This window comes from Acipenser ruthenus, chromosome 33 (genome assembly GCF_902713425.1).
Source record: "Acipenser ruthenus chromosome 33, fAciRut3.2 maternal haplotype, whole genome shotgun sequence".
Lineage (NCBI taxonomy): Eukaryota > Metazoa > Chordata > Actinopteri > Acipenseriformes > Acipenseridae > Acipenser > Acipenser ruthenus.
In genome coordinates this window covers 1,818,326-1,842,635 of record NC_081221.1, presented here as the reverse complement: position 1 = coordinate 1,842,635, position 24,310 = coordinate 1,818,326, and the positions used below count along the sequence as shown (strand labels likewise).

The following is a 24,310-nucleotide window of genomic DNA, read 5'->3' as shown; positions in this document are numbered from 1 at the left end:
TATTCCATTACAATTTTATTTTGCCGTTCTCCTGCTCAGTGGAAAATCAACCAATCAGTCAGTCCATCAAAACATTTATTGATCCAGGTGAGTCAATGGAGAATAAATTCTCATTTCCAATGATGACCTGGCAAGAGGCTCCCACCAACAGCAACATAAAACACAATAAATAAGGAGTATAAAAAAAAAAAACACGTAATCAATCATAAAACATAAAACTCAACGGCACCTCAGCACGCGCAGATGTCCGTCAGCAATGAGACGGCCCTACGGCTCAAAGCAACCTCCAATAAGAACCGATCTGAACTTTTGTTGAAACTCATTCCAGTCTGCTGCAAACTGAAATGAATGACGACCACAAACTGTCGCTACCCTGCATGGGAACAAGCGGTTTAATAACGTTGTTACTGCCAGTACCATCTGACAAAACTTCTAAAGACACAGATAACGTTGTTGTTTTTCAATTAAAACATGCGTAATAAGTTATTATGCAAATTGACTCTGACAGCCTTGCTTCACGGTCCATGACCCTACCAAAAATATGTTAAGAGACAGGGTCAACTGCACGTATTAACTTACAGGATAAACAGGCACACAGATGCCACATCTCCATCGCGGCTCCTTTTTCAAGTTCAGGTGGAAACTTCTTGTCTGCTCAGCCTAGCTTTAATTGCATTAAGTGCACAAGACATCCGTTCTGGGTCAGCAAAGCTCCTTAGCCAATCTAATTGTAAGAAGCTGCATCTGTTTTCAAACTTTCCGACACACTGCAAGCACGTTCACTTTGCAAGCGTTGAAACCAGTTCAAGCTGATCAGAGAACATAGCATTGTTGTGGTTCTCATTTGACCCATAATGCCTTTACAGCAGCACTTTGATACTTCTAAGGAAGAACACAAATAGCACGGTTTGTCTGTAACTTGACCGAATGTGTGAAAGAGGGGGTCACATATATTAAATTGCATTGTGGTATACCAGTCTACAGGTTATAATTTAAATGCCTCCGCGCGGAACAGGCAGTTTCACTCAAACACTGTGTCTAGCAGATTCCTGTTAATTTTGCATTCGTGTAACAATTAGTATGCAATTCAAGTGAAATTTCCACGCACCTCAAGCAAATCTGCACACCTTTTATAAAGATGTACGATACTCCATCAATTCACTGCCCTCAATGTATTTTTTGATAGCAAAATAATAACGCACACTTGAGGTTATTTTGATACAATATACTGCCACTGCAAACAACGGTGTAGGCCAGTGTTTTGAATATATGTATTTTTTTGTTTGCAAACACATTCCGTGCAGAACGAGGGCTTTGCTATGCTCTAACCTGGGTCGTGCCATTCTGTGCTTGACTGTTGTCTGTTGGTTAATAATTAATACCCCTCCCACTTGCCTGTCTCCAGGCAGGTGGATTTTACGTGCTGTGCGAGTAGAACGCTATGGAACTCCTTAGGATTGTACCATTCTGCTCTAAACCAAGGGGGTGTTAATCAACACAGACGAGACTTTTCTTGAGTAAATAATAACCTAGTAGACTTTAAAATGCGTCCGTGCTCCATATTTGTGAACCACAAGCAGCCGTTGAAAGAATATTTGCTTATTTTAAAAGATAAAAACATTGCTGTGGTTTGGCAGCATGCAACACTTCCCCTCCCCCTTGTATCTGTATTGAGAAGTCCTTGCCCAACCAGGTGAACATAAACAGGAGTGACAGTATAAATAGAGGCAGTCCTTGTTTAGTTCCTTCAGTTCACAAACAGTTCTGTTTTCAAGCTATTAACCAAAGACTCTAATAGAGTGTGGGGTGTTGCCTTTTTTTTCCAGCCTTGTTTTGTAAAATGGACTTGCAAACAGGTCATGCGTTTTGCAGAAGAATATTTAGATACCCCAAGGCTTTGAGCTTTTAGTTTTGAGGGGCATTGCATTGCGGTCAGTGATGGACAAAAGACGTCTGTCTATAAGCATGGAGGTGTGGAGTACCTCTGCCTCCACTGATAACGAGTGCAACAGGAACATTGCTGATTTCGAGAACAACTCTGAAATACTGTGCAAGGACCTGGTGAAAGGTAACAGCAGACTTTAGTCATCTAGAGCTGTGGTGGTAGCTAATAATCATAACAATATTAATGTTATTATTAATAATGGTGATTTTTGCTTCTCCACTAAAATCCATTGTAAAGCGATCTATTGAAAATCTCAAGCGCACAATTTGATTTTTTTTTTTTTTATTTAAATAAAAGCGAGTCACTGTTTTGCAGTTGGGGAGATTCCTTATCAAGCCGTCCTTGAAAAATCAGGTTGAAATTAGTAATGATGAAGTTACAATAGTTAGCATTTGAATGAACATGTATGCAGACTCCACATCCATTCAGCAACAAACAAAGCAAGCAGATGGCATCCCTCCATTTATTGTTGTCTAAGAAATATAAAAAATGTCATTTTTTCCCATTGCTTTATATGTGGGGAAAATGGCATCCTCATATTAGGCTATCATGCATTTGTGTTTTCCATATGTCCCCATATAAAGACTTTTGTATCCGTCCCATAGGTGGGCATGCATGAAAGGGTTAAACTCCTGTCCTCTATGTCAATATGCTTTAAGCCAAAATTGTTAAATTGCAAGACTGCAGTATTGTCTTGCATATAATTAAAAGGTGCTTGAACAGCAAGACTTATTCCTCAAACACCAATATCATAGATAACCATTGAACCACACGTCTCCATAAAAGATGTGCAGTGCAGATAACAATTATCAGTGCAAATCAGAACCAAGATCTTCACAAATCACCATTATTCATTCTATACAGTTAGATCGTGGTTTTGTTTTTTGGTCGGATCAAGCCAATGGATTTAGGAGGTAGACTTAATGTACAGTACAGTAGGAGGTGACTGGATTTGGAAGAGGGAGGCTTCTTTGAAACGATCCTTTCTGCCTGGCTGACCTTGCCATTCAGTCTGAAGTTATTACTTGGAATAACCATGGATCCCCATCTGAATTCTGAATGAGGGGTGTTGTACTGTCTGTGCCCAGTGTGTTGGATGCAACAGCATAAGACAGAATTAAATCCCCTTGAGACTTTACTAGGACAGGGCTCCTGAGCACTTTGTACTGCCAAGTAAGACCGCAGAGGTTGATAAGCTCCTTAATGTCATCTCGGAGCTGTGCCCACACAAAACACTTTGATCAATTCCTCAGCATGTTATCTTGAGGAAATTCTTGGAGAAAGGTTAGCAGATCACAGTATGACCAGAAATGGCAACGGGTTTTGGCAGTATTGCACAGGAGTAGGTTAGCATAGTGAGGTGCTGTGGTACAATGGGTAGACTCAACGGTAGACTCAACGCATTGTAGCTGTCCTACACTTGCCCCTTAGTAGAGAACATTTGCATTGCCATTGCAAATGAAGATCATTTGGTAAGGGATCAATAAGAAATGAGTCGCAAAAAAAGTGCAAACAGGATGTTGACTCAAGCTCCTTCTCTTTGACGCTAAAGGCGGTGTCACCCTTGTACTGAGCCAATCTGAGTTTGTTTGTTTGTTTGTTTGTTTGTTTGTTTGTTTGTTTATTTATACAGAAGATTTATCCATTTACAAGGGGGTCCTGTTGTACAATAAAACAATTACAAATAAAACAACACAACAAATACATGTGTGCTTCAAACTCGTCAGCAGCCTACGAAAAAGAACACCACAAATAAGACACATCTCTGTGTTAATGTGGACTAAAGAGAAAACAGTGGCAAGAGGCTCTTAGCAATTGCCAAATCTTTATAGCCAGATAAGGAGAGAGTGTCGAATTTCATCTTCATACTATAATTTCCATATTTTTTGTAAGTTTTGAATGCAGAACAATATAGGCATGGCCTGTGTAGCATTGAAAAACCATGAGCTGAAACATTCGCCTGCATGAGTTTTACAGATTTTAAAAAAAATTGCAGTACACATCTAATTAAAAAAATAAATAAATAAATAAATAAATAAATAAAAGCTTTATAAATCGAGCCTCAAATCTAGGAATTAAATTCCATTGAAATACTGGCCCTGTTAATATGTTCGGAAGCTGTATTTAAAAAAAAAAACACAAAAGGAACACATTCATAGACTCTCTGCCAGCCCAGACATGTAACCTGTCGCCTATCATTCTCGTCAGTCCTGCTCTAATGAAGACGCGGCTCCAATTAGTGAATATTTCAGTTTCTCAGTCCCGCTGTACTGTAGCGCCCTGCAGTGCAGCAGCAGTGGTTCATGAAGATTTGAGGACAGGACCCGTCTCACTGGGGAAAAATAATGTCGGTGTAAACACTGCGGACGTGCCACCCTGCACGCTTTTCCAAAAGCTTTTGGAAAACTAGATAAGATCAACTAATGGGGGAGTGGGGGTGGGGTGGGCAACGCAATCAGGAGAGCTCCATAATGGATTGTGGTGGGAAGGGGGCTGACATTTTAATTCGCACTGATGGAGAAAATGTAATTTTGAGTGGAAAAAAATCATCAATTGAAGAAAGCCTGTTGTGTGTTAAGCTTCTTTGGTAACGCTTTAAAATAATGGCTGTAAATTCATATAAGTGTTAATTCATGCATGAATGCATGCCTTATGCATGTGATCAACAAAATGTGTTCCAATACAGGTAATTCCAATACAGGTAATTAAATCCACATGAATTAACAGGGCTGAATTTAAAATGAATTGCATAACGTTATTTGTTTATATTACATTATTTGTTTATTTAGCAGACGCCTTTATCCAAGGCGACTTACAGAGACTAGGGTGTGTGAACTACGCATCAGCTGCAGAGTCACTTACAACTATGTCTCACCCGAAAGACAGAGCACAAGGAGGTGAAGTGACTTGCTCAGGGTCACACAGTGAGTCAGTGGCTGAGGCGGGATGATCAGGAGATGTTCAGGGGTTATTGTGGTATTCAGTTGGAATTCAGTATGAATTTGCAGTCATTCATTTAAAGTGATACCGCTTCTTTAATGCAACAGAGCGTTACAAAACGCCTGCAGGGCTTCTGCACCTGGGAATGCGGTTGTGAAGCTGTGTAATTAAGAGAAGATCCTCAACGCCCTTGAGTCAAATACTGAATACTTTCCAGCAAGTAATTCTTTGTAATGGAGGAAGTGGAGTTTGCTGTGCATGAGTTTGGTCAGGTACACAGTTTGGCAACTCTAAAAGACTTTTGTTATTCGAACTGTGATTCAGTGGCTAGTGCTGCCCATTTGCATTGTTATTGTACTCCCCCACCCCCACCCTGTGTTGGTTATAAGGGCTGGCGAGAGGAGGGACTGGATATGGGTTTGCAGTCAAAATGAGATACAAAACCTGAACAGTTTCCATCATGTGCTGCTTTATGGATATGCTGGCAGAGGAAATCCTGAAACCTGGTAAAGTTTATACTATTATTACTACTAACCTTCCTAGAACTTTGTAAACTGGAGGAGACATGTTTTTGCTTTGGCTCCTTAATTGTTGTAATTTGATTATGGTTTGTGCTTATTTTAATTTGCATGTTGTTGTTTTTTGTTTTGTTGAATATGCCACCTTTTTGACCAGGTCTCTGCTTTTAAATGAAGGTTAAATAAAATACATGCAAATAAAACAAGTAAACATAACACAAAATAATCAGTAGGTTGCTGTTTAGAAGCATTTTACTATTTAATCAGCTGGCACGCAACCAATACCTTACCTGCATTAGCAGTGATTAATATTTTTCCAGGGATTAATTTGTTCATTAATTCATTAAGGTAGAGGAAGTAGCACTGGATTTGGAAAACCCCAGGGAAAGAAGTTTGATTTAAATATGTAGATGTAATTAATAAATTCATGATGTCTGCTAGTAAATGTCTTTAAAAAGTGATCGTCTTCCAATGTTACCTATTGGGCTAGTGATTTGTGTGTGTGTTTGTCCCATTTGGAAATACCCGATCTAGGTCACACGCTGAGATTTGAGATGCCTAATCTCGTTCTATTCTTTATATGCCAGACAACACGACTTCACGAGAAACTTATCTTATAAACAGGACCACAGGCCTCTGCCAAGCAGATTACTCTGTCTGGAGGGAAGCCAAGGCAGGGCTGTTTCATTTTAAAAGAAAAATATTGATTAAGCTTTAGTGGATACGAACTGGGACAAGTATTTGATAATGTGGACATTAGTCAGGGTTGGGAGTCCATTCCTTTTTTTTCAGTTCTGATTCCTTTTTAAAATGAATTGCCAATTCCCTTGAAGAAATTGGAACCTAATAACTGTTGTAATTCTTCCACTTATTTCATTTGAAGCCAGTTTAATTGGCTAACAGACAGCGTCTTCAATTTAAGTCATTTGTTGCCACTGTTGTGAGAAGCTCATTTTACTAGAATATTGCTAATTGCAATTTTGATCAATAATGTGTTGGAATTGAGTAAAAGGGAACTGGAATTGAGTTTAAATTGGAATTGAGCTCAATGCTGATTGCAGTCTATACTTTATAGGTCTTGTCATATATATACATACACCCACACATACATTAACTGACAAATAAATTATGTTTTGTACAAGCAAAGGTTTCAGTTTACTCGCAGTGCTAAACAGTGAATATTGCAGTTTATCTCAGACCTGTTTGTGAACCTGACGAATTAAAGTATCCTGAAGACTCTAGCACCACCTGTAGGAATGAATAGGTATGGCTGTTCTACAATAGGAACTTTAAACCTGCATTAATCTGCTGCAGATTTCCTCCTCCTAGTCACTGCCCTTTTGTAAGCCTCATCTGTTCTAAATCCCTCCCCAAAAATAGTAATGGCATCCTAAGATCTGTGTTGCGTTCTGTTTAATTTAAAATCTGAGTTGACATGGGTATTAAAGACATCAGGGTTTGCTGCAGTACAGCACATGTAAAGCATGTAATCATTGGGTAAACTTGATCAAAAATGGGGATATGCTACAAGCAAGGGCATTTTTAGCATTATGCAGATGTAACTATGTGTAGGCTTAGGAGACGTCGCAGTGCGCTGCTTGAACATTTTAGATCCAATATGTACCTGAAAAAAGAATCGAAGGTGATGGGGGGGGGGGGGGGGGGGAGCATGTGGTCCACATGGAGAGCGTGAACCATCAGAGCAATATAAGGTCATGGATTCCTTCTGGGTCAAATAAACGGGAAGTGTGGTTTGAGACAGAATGGTGACGGCTTCCTGGCTAGCAAATCTGTGGCTGATTTTTTTTCTTTTTTTCCCCTTTCGTTTTCAGTTATGTGTTCCGAGAGGGTTGGCCAAGTGACGAAAACATACCATGACATCGACGCAGTGACACAGCTGTTGGAAGAGGTACGGTTAATAGGCAGTATATCTTTAACCACGGTGCTGGTAATCTGATCTGCCGCATATATATATATATATATATATATATATATATATATATATATATATATCTAGGCTAACTGTTATTGCTTCGTGTCCCCCCCACCCCCACCCCCCTTCCAGAAAGAGCGCGATCTGGAATTGGCGGCCCGTATCGGTCAGTCTCTCCTCAAACAGAACCGTTCCCTGTCTGAGAGGAACGAGTGTCTGGAAGAACAGCTTGAACTGACTAAAGAGGAGGTGAGCCGTGGAATATTAAACTGCATGTAAAAATAGTTTGGTGGTGTATTTGAAACGTTTGCCTCGTTTCGTCTCGTTTGCCTGTTTGACCTCTTCTTAAGAATGAATTGGCGCTCATGATGAACCTTCCTCCTCCAGATCGCTCAGTTGAGGCATGAAGTCCAGATGAGAGATGACCTCCTGCACCTGTACACCAGCAGTGCGGAGGACAGCGAGGCCTGCTCCACAACAACCACGCCGTGAGTGTCCGTCTGTCCGTCCTGTCTCCACTGTCTTCCAGAGACACTCATTAAAGTGCTACGTTCCGTCCTCAATAGCAGGGTTCCCATTTTTTAAATTGATGAAAAGGGACTGGGACTTGGAATTGGGAATGTATTTTTCCCACATGGGTTACGGTGGCTGGATAGTACAGCATGTTCTGATCCACTGCATTGCCCTTTTTTGAAATACCTCGTCTGCGTCACGCAATGAGATTGGAGACAGCTAATCTATCTATACTCTTTATACTCCTGGGCGACTTCATGAGACACCTTATAAACCGTAACACACACCTCATGTCCATCTGTCTGTCTGTCTCAACTTCCTTCCACGGGCTCTCATTAAAGATGGCTTTTTACCACAGTATTCTACTCTAAATGACGTGAACTTCCTGAAACAAAATCTTATTATCATTCTTAAGCTTCATTAACATTTGAAACTGGACCTTGTTGTGCATCTTTGTATGTTGATCGCAACAGGTAGGAGCACCAACAATTACTTAACTAGAACCTGTCACTGCTGGTCAAAAAGGAACTTGATTTGACACTGGTAACAGTAGTTGCACTAACTCTTCCAACATTGCAGACCAGGACTTATTGACCTTTGACCCTACCTGTAAATTGAATACCATCTTTCTCAGTACTTGTATGTTTATAAGTGTTCGTTGGCTACCGCTAATCTAGTGTATTTCTTGCACACTCTTTGCTTAGATTTTTCATACAAAGTGTGCAAGAACACTTATTATTATTATTATTATTATTATTATTATTATTATTATTATTATTAATTTCTTAGCAGACGCCCTTATCCAGGGCGACTTACAGTTATAAACAAAAATACATTTCAAGAATCACAGTACAAGTATTAATACAATTAAGAGCAAGACAAAATACAATGACATTACATTTAAGCAGATGAAACTAATCTGTTTTTATATAGAACCGGTTATGGTCGAAACGTTTAGAATCCATTGACATTCTAAGTGTGAGATCTATTTTGAGTTACTCGGCCTCCTTTTAACCCTTTCAGTCCTGAATTATTTTTTTGGCGCTGAGGAATAAACTCCCTTATTGAGTATACATAAAAAAAAAAAAAAAAAAAAATTAAACATAGATTACTACACTACCTCAGACTGGGGTCTAGGAATCCCGTGAGGTTCCAGCGTGAGGCGTGTGTCAACATACGGTGCTAGGTTAGGGCGGGACCTTGAGGTCCCTCCAGGACTGAAAGGGTTAAAGCAGAGCATTAAGCTTACAGGTGTGTGTGTCTCTGTCTCCTGACGCAGACTGAGACACAACGAATCGACAGCCTCGCTCCAAAGCTGCTTCCACTTCGATTTCCTGCAGCAGAAACTCAAAGGGCTGGAGGAAGAGAACGTGAAACTACGCACAGAGGTAACCAACCGGGTACAGCTTCTATAGTCAATGCTACAACTTCTATAGAACCCTAAGACCGATACAGTAAGCCAGTAAAGATATACCACCTTTACAAACCCTTGCTGAGAAGGGGTGGACTCGTTGTATTTATTTATTTTCCTTTGTCCAGGCTACCGACTTGGAAGCTGAAACGACAAACTTTGAAGAGCAGGAGCAGCAGTTAGTGATCGACTGCGTACAAGAACTGAGTATGTGCTTTTTTCTACTTCTTTTCAATATATATACTGTGTATATATATATATATATATATATATATATATATATATATATATATATATATATAATATAATGCATAAGGATTCAAAATCAAAACAGCATTCAATATGTTGTGTCACAATCTTGTGCCAGCTTCGTAGTCCGATACATATCGCAAGCCTAGGTCTGGCCATGGGACTGATTTTCCACTGCGGGCAAATGTATCACACATTTACTATGGGGCGTGCAGTTTGCCTGCAATTTGCCCACAGCGGAATCCAGGCCTCTATTAGCGCATGTTATGGTGTGAAAGGTTCTGACGGTTCACACCCCTTGGGTCTCCAGCGTCGACCAGCAAGCAGATGGCAGTGCTGTCGGAGGAGCTGTCCCGCAAGGTGGAGGACACTGTGAGGCAGCAGGAGGAGATCAGTCAGCTGCTGGCCCAGATTGTGGACCTGCAGCATAGGGCCAAAGTGGTGAGTGCCACTCCACACACACACTCACACACACATGCTGCAGGGGCATTACAGTGGTCATCATGTTTCAGCTAATTCAAGGCTTTCTATTTTCAGGCATTTGCTTGCTAATATGCAAATTGTCCAACATTTAGCTTTGGCTGGGGCATTTTATTCCACTTTACACGTTTCTTTTAATTAACGTAGCTGCTGGTACTTTAGCAAATACATTGTAATCGGTGCTCACACCTAAAAACTTTAGAAAGGTGACCGTACAGTGTTTTACTTGGCTTCGCTCCGCATGGACAGTTAAGTACCTGATTTAATAAGCCTGGTGTCCTGATAATCACTGCCCATTAAAGTAATGTAAGTAGCAAGGGCTGTCATTAGCAGGATTGAAGCACACGTGAAGACAGGGTTTGGATTAGGCAGAGGTTCTAAAAATTCCACCTTAAGTATTCCAAGGCAGGGTTCGTGGTCCGCCTTAAGTCGATCTCGCGCGTCCTCCTGCCTTATCTACTCTGGGCTGTTTTAATGGGATCGGGGGAGATCAGAACTGCTAATCTCACCTGTTTTAGCGAGTCAGGTGTTTCGGGATAAATGATCAAGTGAAATCTCTTTTGGTTTTGCAGCTGTCGACGGAAAACGAAGAGCTGAACCAACATTTGGGCACAGCGAAAGAAGCCCAAGAGCAACTGAAATCTGAGGTATTATTAACGGCACCCAAGATTACTATAATAGGTTATTGGAAGGTTTAAGTGTGTTTCCAAAGTCTTTCAAACTGACACCCAGTTCAGACGGTATTAGTTTGTCTAATAGCGTACTAATAGAAATTAGCACTGTTAGTGTCAGCTTCCTCCCAAGTGTATGGGAGTCTGTATCATCGAAGCACTATCAAGTGTACTACCTTAAGTGCCCACAATATTTCCCTGTGCAATGGTGCACAATCCTGCTATAACAAAATGTAGCATTTTGAAGATCCCTAATGTTAAACACATTTTGGAAACGCTGTGTTTTAAGATTGAATTGGATTCCCCCAAACGCTGTGTCTAAACGGATGTCTCTGTTGCCTTCCTCAGCTCAGCGATCTCCAGGAGAAGTATTCCGAGTGTGAGGACATGCTCCACGAAGCGCGGGAGGAGATTAAGAACCTACGGAACAAAAACCTCCCCAACAGCACCATCAACCGCTACAGCGCCCTCAACGTCTTCCCCATGGACTCCCTGGCTGCGGAGATCGAGGGCACCATGCGCAAGGGGCTGGACAGTCCTGCGCCCCCCGAATTCAAGTAAGCACCCTCCAGGGACCTGCCCCCCCCATGCCTGGGCTTGGAGCACAACACCCACTAACTTTACACCAGCCTTATATATAAGCTGATTTTTCCTTTTCCTTTTACCAAGCTTGTGCGGTGCGTCAGGGATGGACACAAGACTCCTACTGCATAGCTGTTTCCCCCTTTCCAGGTTTTATTGGGAGCTTGATTAGCCCCAGTGTATCGGTAACAAGCTCAGGTGTGTCTTATTAAAGAAATGGATCCAACTGCTATGTAATGGGAGTCCTATTTCCATCCCTGTGCCAATACCTTATGTCGACCATGCTATACCTTTCATTTGGAGTAAGTAGCTTTGAGAATTTAGTCCAATGTCTTTCTTTTGAAACATTTAAGCCATCAGCCACTCCAGGTACTGGGATGTTGGAAAACAGCAAATAGAGTATTCTGCTTCCCTGATGTACACTTTTCGAAACTAAATGGCATCTCTCTCCTCCTCCTCCTCCCCCTCCCCAGGAATCACCACAAGCGGGTGTTTGAGACGGTCAAGGCTGTGAACCAGCTGGCCAGGCTGCGCTCCCGCTGCCAATCCCCACGGATCCCAGGGTCCGGTCAGTCCTCTGCTGCCCCCTCCACTCTGTCCAGCCGGATCAGCACACCTCTGTCCAGCCGGATCAGCACACCTCGGACCAGCTACTACAGCTCGGACAACGCCAGTGTGGTACTGGAGGACAAACCTCCGAGCAGCCAGCCAGCGCCCAACGCCACACAGTGAGTACCCCGTTAATAAATACACAACAGCCAGAACCGTTAACAAAGGATGCCGGTCACTGGGGTCTGTTCAGTTGATGTAAACGTTTGTGGAACTAAGCAATGCTGTTGTTTTAAATCACCAAAAGGAGGGAACTACAGTGTGTGGATCTCTGAACTCTGAAGTGTATTTTGGTCTTATAGGTTTGGTCTTATTTTAATATGTTAATGACGGTGTCTAGTGTCCCGGTCCCATGTGTTTTTCAGTTCACATTCCTGTGTTTTTCCCATCTAAAGTCAGAAAAAAGTGTTCCGCACTAACCCTAATTATGGCCCTTTTTATATTATTTTATTTAGTGTGGACACCCCATTTAGAATGAGGACTCATCTTAAAACATGTAGTTTGTAGTTGTATAATATTGCTTCAAAGTAATTTCTTAGTGTGGAGTAGAGGTTAGGGCTCTGGACTCTTGACCGGAGGGTCGTGGGTTCAATCCCAGGTGGGGGACACTGTTGCTGTACCCTTGAGCAAGGTACTTTACCTAGATTGTTCCAGTAAAAACCCAACTGTATAAATGGGTAATTGTATGAAAAAAATAATGTGTAAAAAAATAATGTAATTGTATGTAAAAATAATGTGATATCTTGTAACAATTGTAAGTCGCCCTGGATAATGGCGTCTGCTAAGAAATAAATAAAAATAATAATAATACTATGCCTTAAAAATGGCCCTGGCCAAGTAATTGATTGTTTTTTTGGTTTTTTTTGTTCTCCAGCTCCGAGGGGCAGGATAAGAGGCTGGGGCAGCCTGGTACTCCTGGGGGTCATGACCTGGAAGCGGCCCTGCGCCGGCTGTCCGCACGGCAGGAGAGTCACGCCTCGGAGCGGCCGTTCTTCGACGTGGAGCGTGAGCGCAAACTGAGGGCCTTGACGGCCGACACGGACGCCTCCAGCGGCTTCCTCACCCCCAACGAGAGCGTCCTCTCCACCAGCACCAACTACTCCGGCAGCTCCAGCTTCTCCCACAGCTCCCGATCCTACCTCCCGGACCGGCTGCAGATTGTTAAGCCCCTGGAAGGTATGCCCTGGGACACCTGTCTGTCTGTCCTTATTTGTCATGTACATGGATAAAATAATAGTTTAGTTAGTCAGACTTCTCCTAGCAGCACTATTCATGGTACATAGTCAGAGCTAGAATCTGATTTCAAAAAAGCAGGATGCTCAATCTCTAAGATTTTTCTCTCTACAAAAAAACAAAAACAAACTGGGTGTATCTGTTCCCCCAATGCAGCGATGGTCTAAATGCTGTCATGAGAGTTCAGCAATAACCTGCTCCCCCACGCCCTCTCTCGCTTACAGGCTCGATGACCCTGCACCACTGGCAGCAGCTGGCCCAGCCTAACCTGGGAGGCATCCTGGACACTCGGCCCGGAGTGCTGACCAAGGACTTCCGTCAGCTGGACATCGACCTGCAGGAGGTGTACAGCCTCAATGACCTGGAGGAGGACGAGGTGGACCTGGGTTCGTTCAGGGTACTGGCCAGCTCCTCTCCACTGCCCAGCCGGCACCCCAGCAGGGGTAAGCCACTATCACGGGCTAGCGTACAGCATTCCGTACTCCAGTATATCACACTGGATTTCATTGTTGGAAGAACTACTGTATTCATAAGCTTTCAAACCAAAACAGCGTTACTTAACTATTGGGGACTAACCCAGAACTAACTTCAATGTCCTTTCATCCCCATTCATAAATTCTGCCCATCATCCCATCATAGACTCTTCTGTACTCGCTCCACTCCACTCCCCTCCCACTGGTATTTGTTTCCACAGTGACCATTGTGTGTTAACCCCTCCTTCTCCCACCTCTCCTCCATTCCAGTGTCTCAGTCCAGTAACAACCTGCCCCAGACCCCGCCCACCAACACCATCACCACCTGTCGGATCATGCATCCCTCAGTGAAGCATGCTTCTGTCACGCGGAGGTAAGCAGGGCAGGGAACAGGGCTGGCTTTGCACTGCACTCTGCACCAGCATGGCACTGGCTTCTGTCTATCATAGCAACCAGGGAACCAGGCACCAAGCATTCTCTGTGGATAATGCTTTGCTGTCTAATGCATTTGTCATTTGCATAGATTAACTTTTTTGTTACTAGGAAAATTAGTTAATCATTGCAGAAATGCATTATTATTAAACGCGTGTGTGTGTCTAACAACAATACCGATAATAATCGAATTATCTATCAATTGGGACCCCACGATAACAAATCTTTAATATTTTAATGAAATCGAATATTCCATGAAATTAAAAACTGTGTCTTGTACGTATTAATTTACAGTCAAGAACATAATTCTATATATATATATATATTAATGTAAGCAAAGTTGTAAGTGATTTGCTCTTTTTTCCTTTAGTAATTTTAATGTGAATTGATCCTAATCACAGTCAACCCCCCTTAATATCTCTTCAAAGGGACGGAGATTACATTGTGACAATAAGCGGAGTGACATTATCAGGTGTTCATCAATAACCTAACAAACCAAGCGAGCACGCACACATTGAAACCAGTTGAAGTTCTCTTACTTTCCTGTATGCATTCTTTTAGTAGTAGAAGCCACTTGAGAGCTGTGATAGACACTCAAAATGGCATTGCTGTTTTTAACAATCTTTGAAATCACTGACGGGCGCAAACAACGTGTAAGCGAAATTTTTTTTTTATTTACATTTTTTTCTTCCTTTCTCAGACAGAGCAATTATTTCAGCTTTCGTGGCTATGTTTAAATCTTTTCAGTTCCGAAACACATGCAGTGGTCATAAAAACACTGAACACACACTTCGAATTCACACGAGTGAAGCTGGGTGATCATGTGACCACAAGGCTGCGGTCGGGAACATTTCAAGTTTATGATAATAAGCAGAATGTCTTGACTGTTATAATATTACTTCTTTTAAGGTTGCGTCTTTTCTTCCTTCAGGCAGACAAAGTCTTGGTACAGACGTATGCTCCAATTCTAAAGGTTTATTTGGTGCAAAAGTAAGAGTTCCACCATTTCGCTGCAAGAGTAGAGCGTGGACACCCATTTACACTAACCCATTGAAGCTAGAAGCAGATAAACTGGTGAAACTTGCCGCAGAGCTGCTGTTGCATTCTTTGGACTGCAGGTGGCGCTGTTGTGGTGATTTGACAAAATTGAAAAGCCAAAAAAATACAGCTCCTTCTTCAATTGTAATGCTCACATGTGAATGCAGATTCATTTGTAAGTGTGCGGAAAATATTCAGAGATTTGCTTGTGTAAATGGGTGTTGTTGCTAAATGTGTGCTGAGCCAAAACAGCAAAGAGAGCTGGGTGTTCAAATCAAGCAAGAAGAAGCTGATTTCATTGCTGGAGCAGTCTTTACTTAAGCAGTTAACAGATTAAGACATTTAAATGAATGTTTTGTAAATCGGATTTCTATACAGTATTAGGTGCTTCAAGTATTCTTCAGCAGTTCCAGTAGGCTGCTTGTTGAATTGCCTGGGTCCTTGCTATGCATGTATGTTGCAGACCCGGGTTCAATTTGAATTATAATTGCAATTGTACTAAAGAATACCAAACTACACACAATTGCATTGTAATTGCTATTAATTTGGTATGTTGTACAGTATCACGATCCTGTAGCTAGTGATCAGTTGTCGCACCCGGTGATCTTCACTGCTGTTGGCTACAGTTTTTGCTTCTAATGCTGAAATTCAGCACAATAACACAATTACAGAATAACATAACCAACCGCTTATTAATCGTTCTTTCTTTCTTCCTTCTTAACCTCTAACAGACAACCAGACTGACTCTTAATGGAGGGCTGGCTTCAACACAGCGAATGAAACTAACCACTAGGCTTGTGTTTCATTATAATCCTTGCACTTATGTGGAGTGGGAATTCAATTATGGTTCCATCTACCTAGCTTATTTTTTTTCAAGAATGCTGAAATTAATAACAAAAGATGAAAATATATAATCAAATAATAGTTTTAAAAAATATATACCAGTGCAAGGATTGTAATAGATTTTTTCAATCTTGAAAATGTGTTTGCATGCAATTCTTCAGAGTTAGTAAACACGTTGTGGTCAGTGTTTAGCAGTGAGATTGGTCTAAACTGATCTCTTCTTTTCCCCTAGCCTTCTTAATGGAGGTCTGCCCTCTTGTGGGTGCTTTGGGAAGTTAAACACCTCCCAGGCCGGCCCCCACCGCAGGCTTTTCCGTTTCGAGTCCTCCACTAACCTGCGGGAGCACACCAAGATGCTCAGCACTTCCCTGGGGCTCGTTCGGCTGCTGCAGGAACATGGGATCTCAGCTTCCGTCTACACGCCAGACCGAGCCGGGGAAGAGCCGCGGGCCGCCCACTTCAGAGGAACCTGTCCTGGCGAGAGCCAATCAGATGAGACACTGACACCAGCTACCTCCCCCATCACACTGAAGTGTAACAGTCTGCTTGTTAAGACTTTCCCAGGCTCTCAGTCTGTTCTATCCATGCATGGGGGGGAGGACTCTGGAAGCTCATGTGAAGAGAATATTTTCAGTTTCAACTTGGTGGAAAAGTTGCAAGGCCTGGGTTTGGACAAGGTGGTGGCGAGAGGAGTGATTTCATCCAAGCCGCTGGACAGAGGTTGTCAAACCCAGGCAACAGAATGAAGATTTCTGAACATTTTGTCCACCAGTGGGTGTTGGCGTCGTAATAAACTCACGGACTGAGCAATATTTAAAGGGGCACTTTAAAATGCTGTAATGTAAGTTAGTCTTCACCAATTAACTTTTAAAAATAAAATAAAATTGTACATATGGATGTTTTACACGTTAGCGTTTATTACTGTGTTATTAAATTGAAAATACACAGTTTCAGGTGACAATAAATGCACTGCAAGCCACACATTTCAGTTTTAGTGTCATTTGAATGCACTCGTTCTGTAATATAATAGAAGGCTAAATTGAGACATCACAGTGGTACTAGACTGAATCCTAAACGATTGGAATGGGAAAATAGAAATGGAACTGTGTTGTGAGAGTAGTCGCAAAATGTTACCACTGGCCAGCATTTCAGGGTTTCAGAGCATTTAAAGATCTCTCTTCCTAAAGATGTTATCAGGGGTCATGAAAAGTAAGCAGTGGGAGTAATGCACTCAGTTTCTGAAGCAATGTCATTTTAATATTGTTAAGCCACACAACAAATCCTCTTCAGCCTCCCCCAGACCCTAAAACCCTTCTTCGTTTTTGTGCCTTACTGTGCTGATCAATCCATTAAGGGTAAGTAGGGGAGAGGGTGGTGGTATGTAAAGAAAGATTGCTAGTGCTCCCTTTTAAATGTTGCTCTTGAATTTTCCAAACCAAAAGAAAAGAAAGAGACTTTGCCCCAAGCCTTCAAGAGGATCAGATCAGATCGAATTTAACCTTGTGAGAGCAGAACTCTCCCTACGCTTTTCAAAAATGCAATACCTGTTTTCTTTCAAATCCGCAGATCAGCATTTCGTAGTATGTAGTGTGTTTTGTGTACCAGTGCTGTGTACTGTTTTTTTGTTTTTTTTTGCCAAGAAGGACGCATGTCATTTTTGAACAGACTCACCTGTTCAGCAAAAGTCAGTCATGACGGACTAATGCACTGCAGTCCTCCCATTTGGCTCAGGTGGCTACAAGTTTGGTAGTCAGTGGGCAACACGGCGACCAGTAGAGTATTCAAGAAGACCCACTGGCTGTATTACCTTCTGGTTCCAGTAGGAGACTAATTGCAAAGCCTGTGTGTAAACAGGAACACAAAAGCATGCAGAGTGTTGTTTTATATTAAAACATATGGATTTGGGGTGTGTGGGTGGGGCTGTTTGACACACTGGGTCCTGCTGTGTTTCACTACTTAACCAACAATTGCACATTTTATATTAGGAAGACATTATTTGGCATCTTTGGTTTATTATTATTATTTTTTTTCTAAAATGTTATACAGAAGCCGAACATTTGGTTCATATTTTAGCCTGTCTTCGCGCAACTGCCAAAATAAAGAGGCTTATAGCAGCTGTGCAATACTGTAAATTGTTCGAAATCACGTTATATAGGCTGCTGTGTGAAATATATACTATTAGAAGATCTAAAACTGCAGGGAAAACTGTGCTGTGTATTGTTCTCATGTTTTTGGTGATATTTCAATGATGTGTATATCATACAGTATATAGTGTTTTATATATATATATATATATATATATATATATATATATATATATATATATATATATATATATATATAATTTTAAACCACAAACCTTCAATGTTAGTGTGCACGAGTTAAAACTACAAAAATAAAGGCGAAAGGATATAAAGTATTAATTGATCTGGAACCTGGGGATTTTGCTCACGCACCTTAGATAGTCTGTAGCATTGCCACAAAAACACTGAATATGTACCTTTTTATATATATATAACTAAAGTTTAAAAAGTGTTAATGGTACTCTGGTGGGGAAAGGTAAACCCTGCTTGCTACATCTGTAAACGTGTCAATTAAAGGAAGGTGTGTATCGCTGTACTTTTTAGTATATCAAAACCGACAGCTGGGCAATGTACAAAAAGTGATTATTCAGTAAAAGCAGTGAAATTCAAAAGCACCACTGAAACAAACAACACTGAGGCTTTTGTTTTTACCTCTCTTGTCTAATAAAACATTTCTCATTTGTAATCAACACCGGTGTTAATATTTTAAATCTGAAATACTCCTGCTACTGTACCAGAAACTCAAATAGAAAAAAAAATGGCTTCATCTTATTGCTAAACATTTATCAAATAGTTATTGTTGGTTTTTTTTTTTAAATCTCGGCATTATTTTTTAAAACAAAATCTTGGAAATGCATAAGCAAGAATTAGGATACAGTAGTGTGCAAATGTATTAGAACACCCACATTGCTTCTGTAGTTTGGATTTGTTGTGCATATGAAATCAAACCGCTGGAACTGCAAATCTTGGAAAATTGTCAAAATAGGTTGATTAGTGATTGTCTAATTTAATTGAAGACTTTAAAAGGCAATTTGATTTAAAATAGTAAGAGAAAGGGAACACATAGCCACAAATAGTAAAATGCATGACACTTTTTAGCAGTTGTTTAGGAACTCTAATTAAAGCACACAGTGGTCTAACATTTTTACACGTTGGTCTCTATAGCGCTGATAACTCGCTCAAAAATTGAAATTCTCCCCCTCAGAGGTTTTCATGCAGGTGAGCATATAAAGGATGTAAATGGCAAATCTGGAGGTGTTCTGATACATTTGCACCCTGCTGTATGCATAGTGACATGTGCAGCGGGAATTCAAAGTTGTATTTTAGCTGAATGAATGTTTGAATGCAACACGTACAGCATGGCTTTTAGAAGTCTTGTATCTACTGTAGCATTAATGCATTTAGTGTTGGTGAGACTGTTTTTATATTTCATTAAAAAGGGGCTGGGGGCACTAAAAAAGATGTATCTCAAAAACCAATCACTTTTTGCACATCAATGCCACTTTTATATATATAGATCTGTATTTTTTCTCTTTTTTAAAGATTGGGGAAAGGGCATGACGCTTCTCGGCGGTTTTGTGTACTTGTTAGACTAAACTTATCCATTCTTTTAAAAGACAAATTATTTTAAATTGCCAGTAAGAATCAAACAGCTACAGTGTGTTGGAGTTTAGTTCAGGGCAAACGGTAACCAAATGAAAAAAGAAAGGGAGAAGTGTCTGTGTTTGTCATGTAATGCACTGTAAACATTTGTACAAATCAATAAAGATTACACATAATAAAATGGACCAGTGCTGTGTCTTTTTGAGTTAGTTACTGTAGTGTGTCCTAAAAACTTGTCTTGCTGTGATATGATCAAATTACATAAATACAGCTTACGATTTTTTAAAACGAAACATTCATTTGGTACTTAAAGGGTCAATATTTACTCACATCCCACAATGCTCAAGAATTAACCCATTAAGTACCAAATATCTTTTTTTTCTTTGAATACAAGCTGTGTTTCTGTCATTTGAGCCATTACATTTAGACTTGACTGTTGCGGCTAACAATATTAGAGTAAGTTATCATAACAATATAATTAAAAGAGAAAATCTAAATAACAGGTAGATGCCAGATAAAAATGCTCCAAAAAAAATACAAAGTGTCCTGTGCTCAAATGACAATGGCACTTAATGGGTTAAAAGATGAAAAATGAAGGCTAAGTAGGAAAATGAGTGAGCCTACACTGGATTGAAAAGAATAAGACTCTGGCAATAGACACATTAATTTCCTTCTGATGAGACGTAAAATCGAGGTCCGATTGTAAGTGACTACAGCAGTTGTTGACACATAGTTCACCCCTGAGTGTCTGTAAATCGCTTTGGATAAAGGCATCTGCTAAATTAGTGGTTCTCAACCCTGGTTCCGGGGCCCCCCTGTGGCTGCTGGTTGCCATTGCAACTGAGCTCTCAATTACTTAACTATACCCTGAATTGAACTGATAATTTGCTTAATTAGACCTTTTTAATGGTTTTTAGCTTTTAATCCGGTGCATAGTTCAAATTAGCTATATTATAAGTAACCTGAACTCTTCAACTGTTTAAGAGCTGAAAAGGTCTAATTGAGCAAATTATCAGTTCAATGAAGGGTCCAGTTAAGTAATTGTGAGCTCAGTTGGAATGAAAACCAGCAGACACAGGGATCCCGCAGGACCAGGATTGAGAACCACTGTGCTAAATGACCAATTAACAACAACAACAACAACAACTTTTTGAAGTTATCTTGAACTACATTGTCTTACATTAGGTTGTGCTGACCCCTGCTGGCTAAGTGAGGTAATAACATAACTACTATAACTCCTTATTTTTTTTAAAAACACAGATGAATTCCCACGGGTGGAAACGTGAGAAGCTTTGATTTTCCCAGCCCTCAGCAGTTTGTTTTTAAGTAAATTATAATTTCCCCCCCCAAAAAAATAAAACAATAATAATGCAAGGAAAGGTATTAGAGAAGGTATATTTATTGTCACCATAGTATATTGAATCAAAGGAACAAAAATAAGTATTTACTGTATATTGCAAAATGGTACATTCAGAATGTAACATTTATGGTTGGATTTTTTTTAAAATTATTATTTATTTTAGTATTGTAATTGTTATTAGTTTTGTATTTGCAGAGTGCAGAAGGCCGTTTCTTCTTTACCCATTGTGAGCTCAGGGGGCGAACTCCACCTCTTCTGTGCTTCGTCTGCCAAAATCCATCCAACCCGCGTAGTCGCGGTCAATTATCGGGTGCACTGAGTCCGCCGACCGATAGCCTTCCTGGTTGGACAGCTCTGCCAGAAACATACCAGTTTTGCTGTTTGTTATTTTGTTTTGGTTAAATTAAATCATGTGCTTTAGAGTACTGTAATCTGTCAAGTGTAATTTAATCTGCAGTATGTTGTATTTAATTATATCCTGACGTAACTATCACTGACACTGTTATCTGCTCCGTTACTGAATCGTATTTTGTCACACTTGTACTTGCTAGAACCGAAGTGATTGTATTTGATCTTGCTCTTAATTATATTAATACTTGTACTGTGATTCTTGAGAAGTATTTTTTGTTTACGACTGTAAGTCGCCCTGGGTAAGGGCGTCTGCTAAGAAATAAATAATTATACAGTAATAATAAAATTGCATGGACACAATAGCGACACCTGCTGGAAGAAACGGAGACTGAACCCATGCCTTTCTTCCACAAGGTAAATTGTCCGTTTTGTCTTTTATACAGTAGTTAAAACCCCTATTGTTTTGCAGAAGGCTGTTAGGTTTACTTTAATCTTGTCTCTTGCTATTCTACCCCATGCAGCTTTGACAACACTAGACTGCAGAAACCAAGGAAGGGGTGAATACATAAATAATAATTTATTTCTTAGCAGACGCCCTTATCCAGGGCGACTTACAAGATATCACATTATTTTTACATACAATTACCCATTTATACAGTTGGGTTTTTACTGGAGCAATCTAGGTAAAGTACCTTGCTCAAGGGTACAGCAGCAGTGTCCCCACCGGGGATTGAACCCACGACCCTCCGGTCAAGAGTCCAGAGCCCTAACCACTACTCCACACTGCTGCCCCTAATACAGTAATATTAAACTTAGATTAAAATGTTTTATACTGACATACTACATGGTATATAATTATAATTATTTTGAGTATGTCCTCTTGCGTTGCACTTGCATTAATTCATTTTATGTATTTATTTTAGCCGTCTGTAAATAGACAGAATATTTAGACATATACTGATAACAGCAAGTTGAAAAGAGTTACAGAAGCAAATGGCAGGGGGAGGTCGTCCAACTCTTACCTGCAAGTATTTGTGGGATGTATTTCGACACGAACCGCCGCTGGTCTTCAGTGAGCGATCCCATCCAATCTCTCCGGACATTACGCGCAGCCAGTGTCTTCTCCCGCTGGGGGTCCCTCTGTGCCAGCGCCGCGCCCCTCTCGCTCTTGGAGTCAGACAGCGGCCGGGCCACGCACACGGTCAGTGCCAGCGCGGTCACAAGGACGCACACGCATACCTTGACGAGAGTCATATCTAGAAAAAAATGTAAGGCTGTGGGAAAATGGTGAAGGTATGTCATGCAATCATTATAGTTATGGGGGCACAGCGGGGTATCAAGTTCCGTTTGAAAATTGGATGTAAAGACTTGATTCGCTATGCTTGAATTTATGAAAATAATAAAACAGATGGTGCAGTTTTTACGGTTGCAATCATTTTTATTTAATCTTGAATCTCACCCAATCAATCTAAAATAATGTTATTACAGGGGATTAATGTTGTCATTCATAATGGACTATTGACAGTATAGCCACTACTAGAATGTAACAGATCTAAGTATACGGTCTGAATAACAGAATATTGACGCGTTGTATGAGACCTATGTGCTATCATTCTAATTTCCTACATGGTTTTTAAATGATTTGAAGTTGTATAAGTAATTCACAAAAGTACTACACGGTATAGGAGCGTCCTAAATAATTTGATAGAGCCTGAACATTTTTTATAACAAGCACCTACCCCCTTCCAGCCACGACTAGATATGTAAAATAACTTTGTTTTTCAGCACACCAACTTTTCTTTTGTTAAGAACAACAAAACATCTAACAAAATAGAACAAGAGCATACAGATGTTCTATACTGTAGTAAAATAAAAGCAATTAACAAGGCGAACAAGAGGTGAACTTAACATACAAGTGAATCCAATTGAACATTTGCGTTGGTTTGGAAAATGTAATGCGCGCTGTGCGTATCCTGGGTCTAACTTTTCCCAACGTGTTTTAATCGCGTCCTACCTGAACAGCCTCTGGTTTCTGTTGCTTGGGTGCTTGGGTGCTTGCTCGCTCCTTCCTTGATCTCCCAGTCTGACGAAAACCCCCTTTTTATACACCTGCCTTTTGTACTGTCAGGACCATGCATTCATTTCAAAAGCCCCTCCTTCTTGTCTAATATGATCTCGGTTCATCTCCGGTCTATATTTAACGCCTTACTGAAGCCAGTATTAACAAATATTTTTCCAAGTTGGATTCCTTTGCATAAGTAATAGAAATTACACGCACACTGTCTATTTCCTGTCTCTGATCATAGCATTATTTGAGAGAAATAACGAATGGCTTTGGGAGAAATGTATCTGCATGCAAAAAAGGGCAGCAGTGTGGAGTAGTGGTTAGGGCTCTGGACTCTTGACCGGAGGGTTGTGGGTTCAATCCCTGGTGAGGACACTGCTGCTGTACCCTTGAGCAAGGTACTTTACCTAGATTGCTCCAGTAAAAACCCAACTGTATAAATGGGCAATTGTATGTAAAAATAATGTGATATCTGCTAACAATTGTAAGTCGCCCTGGATAAGGGCGTCTGCTAAGAAATAAATAATAATAATAATAATACACATGCAATATAGCCTATACGTTACTCAGTCCTAATACACAATGAAAATGTCATTTTAACACAATGGCTCAGCAGGTGTAACAGGAGCACGTCTTTTTAGGGTTACAGGGTGATGCAAAAAAAAAACTGGTTTCAAAGTGTACCTTAAGCTGAGGCAACACAAAGCCACTTTTTTTAGGAAGCGTGGCTTGAAACCTGGTTCCAGGAGACTCATCTGAGGTCTGTATCACACCCCAAGTCGCCCCTGGTGTCTCCTTGGCCTTGAAAACTAGTCTCCTAAGCCAAGTACCAAGCCACAAAGTGTTCTGTCAGCTTAATATTCAGGTAGACTGTTGAATAGGACTTGTTTCAAAACAGTTTAGATAACGTAAAACTATATTAGAATGCCGTATGGAGATACCATGTATTTAGTTTTAAATGTAACGTGATTGTTAGAA

General features: G+C 40.6%; 2 protein-coding genes across 10 annotated transcripts in view; one reads left to right on the top strand and one right to left on the bottom strand.

Annotated features, from left to right (window-relative positions):
* LOC117433496 (trafficking kinesin-binding protein 1-like) overlaps positions 1–17,899 on the top strand; it is a 30,392-nt gene extending 12,493 nt beyond the window's left edge. Inside the window, exons 4-17 of one of the 8 annotated variants that reach the window (XR_004548939.3) lie at positions 7,236–7,312; positions 7,469–7,585; positions 7,724–7,824; positions 9,129–9,237; positions 9,389–9,467; positions 9,820–9,950; positions 10,562–10,636; positions 11,009–11,217; positions 11,716–11,970; positions 12,726–13,027; positions 13,309–13,481; positions 13,828–13,930; positions 14,921–14,979; positions 16,103–16,179. Coding sequence is in view for 7 of the 8 variants with exons in the window: in XM_034055800.3 (XP_033911691.3) it covers positions 1,939–2,068; positions 7,236–7,312; positions 7,469–7,585; positions 7,724–7,824; positions 9,129–9,237; positions 9,389–9,467; positions 9,820–9,950; positions 10,562–10,636; positions 11,009–11,217; positions 11,716–11,970; positions 12,726–13,027; positions 13,309–13,527; positions 13,828–13,930; positions 16,103–16,616 (2,421 nt within the window). In the remaining variant the exon portion in view is untranslated. Of the gene's footprint in view, positions 1–1,762; positions 2,069–5,088; positions 5,392–7,235; positions 7,313–7,468; positions 7,586–7,723; positions 7,825–9,128; positions 9,238–9,388; positions 9,468–9,819; positions 9,951–10,561; positions 10,637–11,008; positions 11,218–11,715; positions 11,971–12,725; positions 13,028–13,308; positions 13,528–13,827; positions 13,931–14,920; positions 14,980–16,102 lie in introns of those variants that run through there. The other 7 variants (XM_034055801.3, XM_034055800.3, XM_034055802.3 and 4 more) reach the window with 7 other exon arrangements.
* A 3,038-nt stretch (positions 17,900–20,937) lies between these two features.
* Positions 20,938–23,420, bottom strand: LOC117433272 (gastrin/cholecystokinin-like peptide). 2 transcript variants are annotated; one of them, XM_034055388.3, is made up of 3 exons: positions 23,282–23,420; positions 22,290–22,523; positions 20,938–21,270 (listed from the first exon to the last, which is right to left on the bottom strand). In XM_034055388.3, exons 1-3 carry the CDS (start codon positions 23,403–23,405, stop codon positions 21,149–21,151), a joined length of 480 nt encoding a protein of 159 aa, XP_033911279.2. In that variant the 5' UTR covers positions 23,406–23,420; the 3' UTR covers positions 20,938–21,148. The 2 variants fall into 2 exon arrangements, with proteins under 2 accessions (XP_033911279.2, XP_058862676.1); XM_059006693.1 differs by having other exon boundaries at positions 22,290–22,541; positions 23,282–23,414.
* Between the last annotated feature and the right edge of the window lie 890 nt (positions 23,421–24,310).

Excerpts from the sequence above, each read along its gene's own strand:
- LOC117433272 (XM_059006693.1), bottom strand. The coding sequence starts at position 23,405 with ATGCATGGTCCTGACAGTACAAAAGGCAGGTGTATAAAAAGGGGGTTT. Across the intron at positions 22,542-23,281 it reads AGAAACCAGAGGCTGTTCAG|CCTTACATTTTTTTCTAGAT; the intron begins GTAGGACGCGAT and ends ATTTTCCCACAG. Across the intron at positions 21,271-22,289 it reads CATCCCACAAATACTTGCAG|AGCTGTCCAACCAGGAAGGC; the intron begins GTAAGAGTTGGA and ends TGTTTCTGGCAG.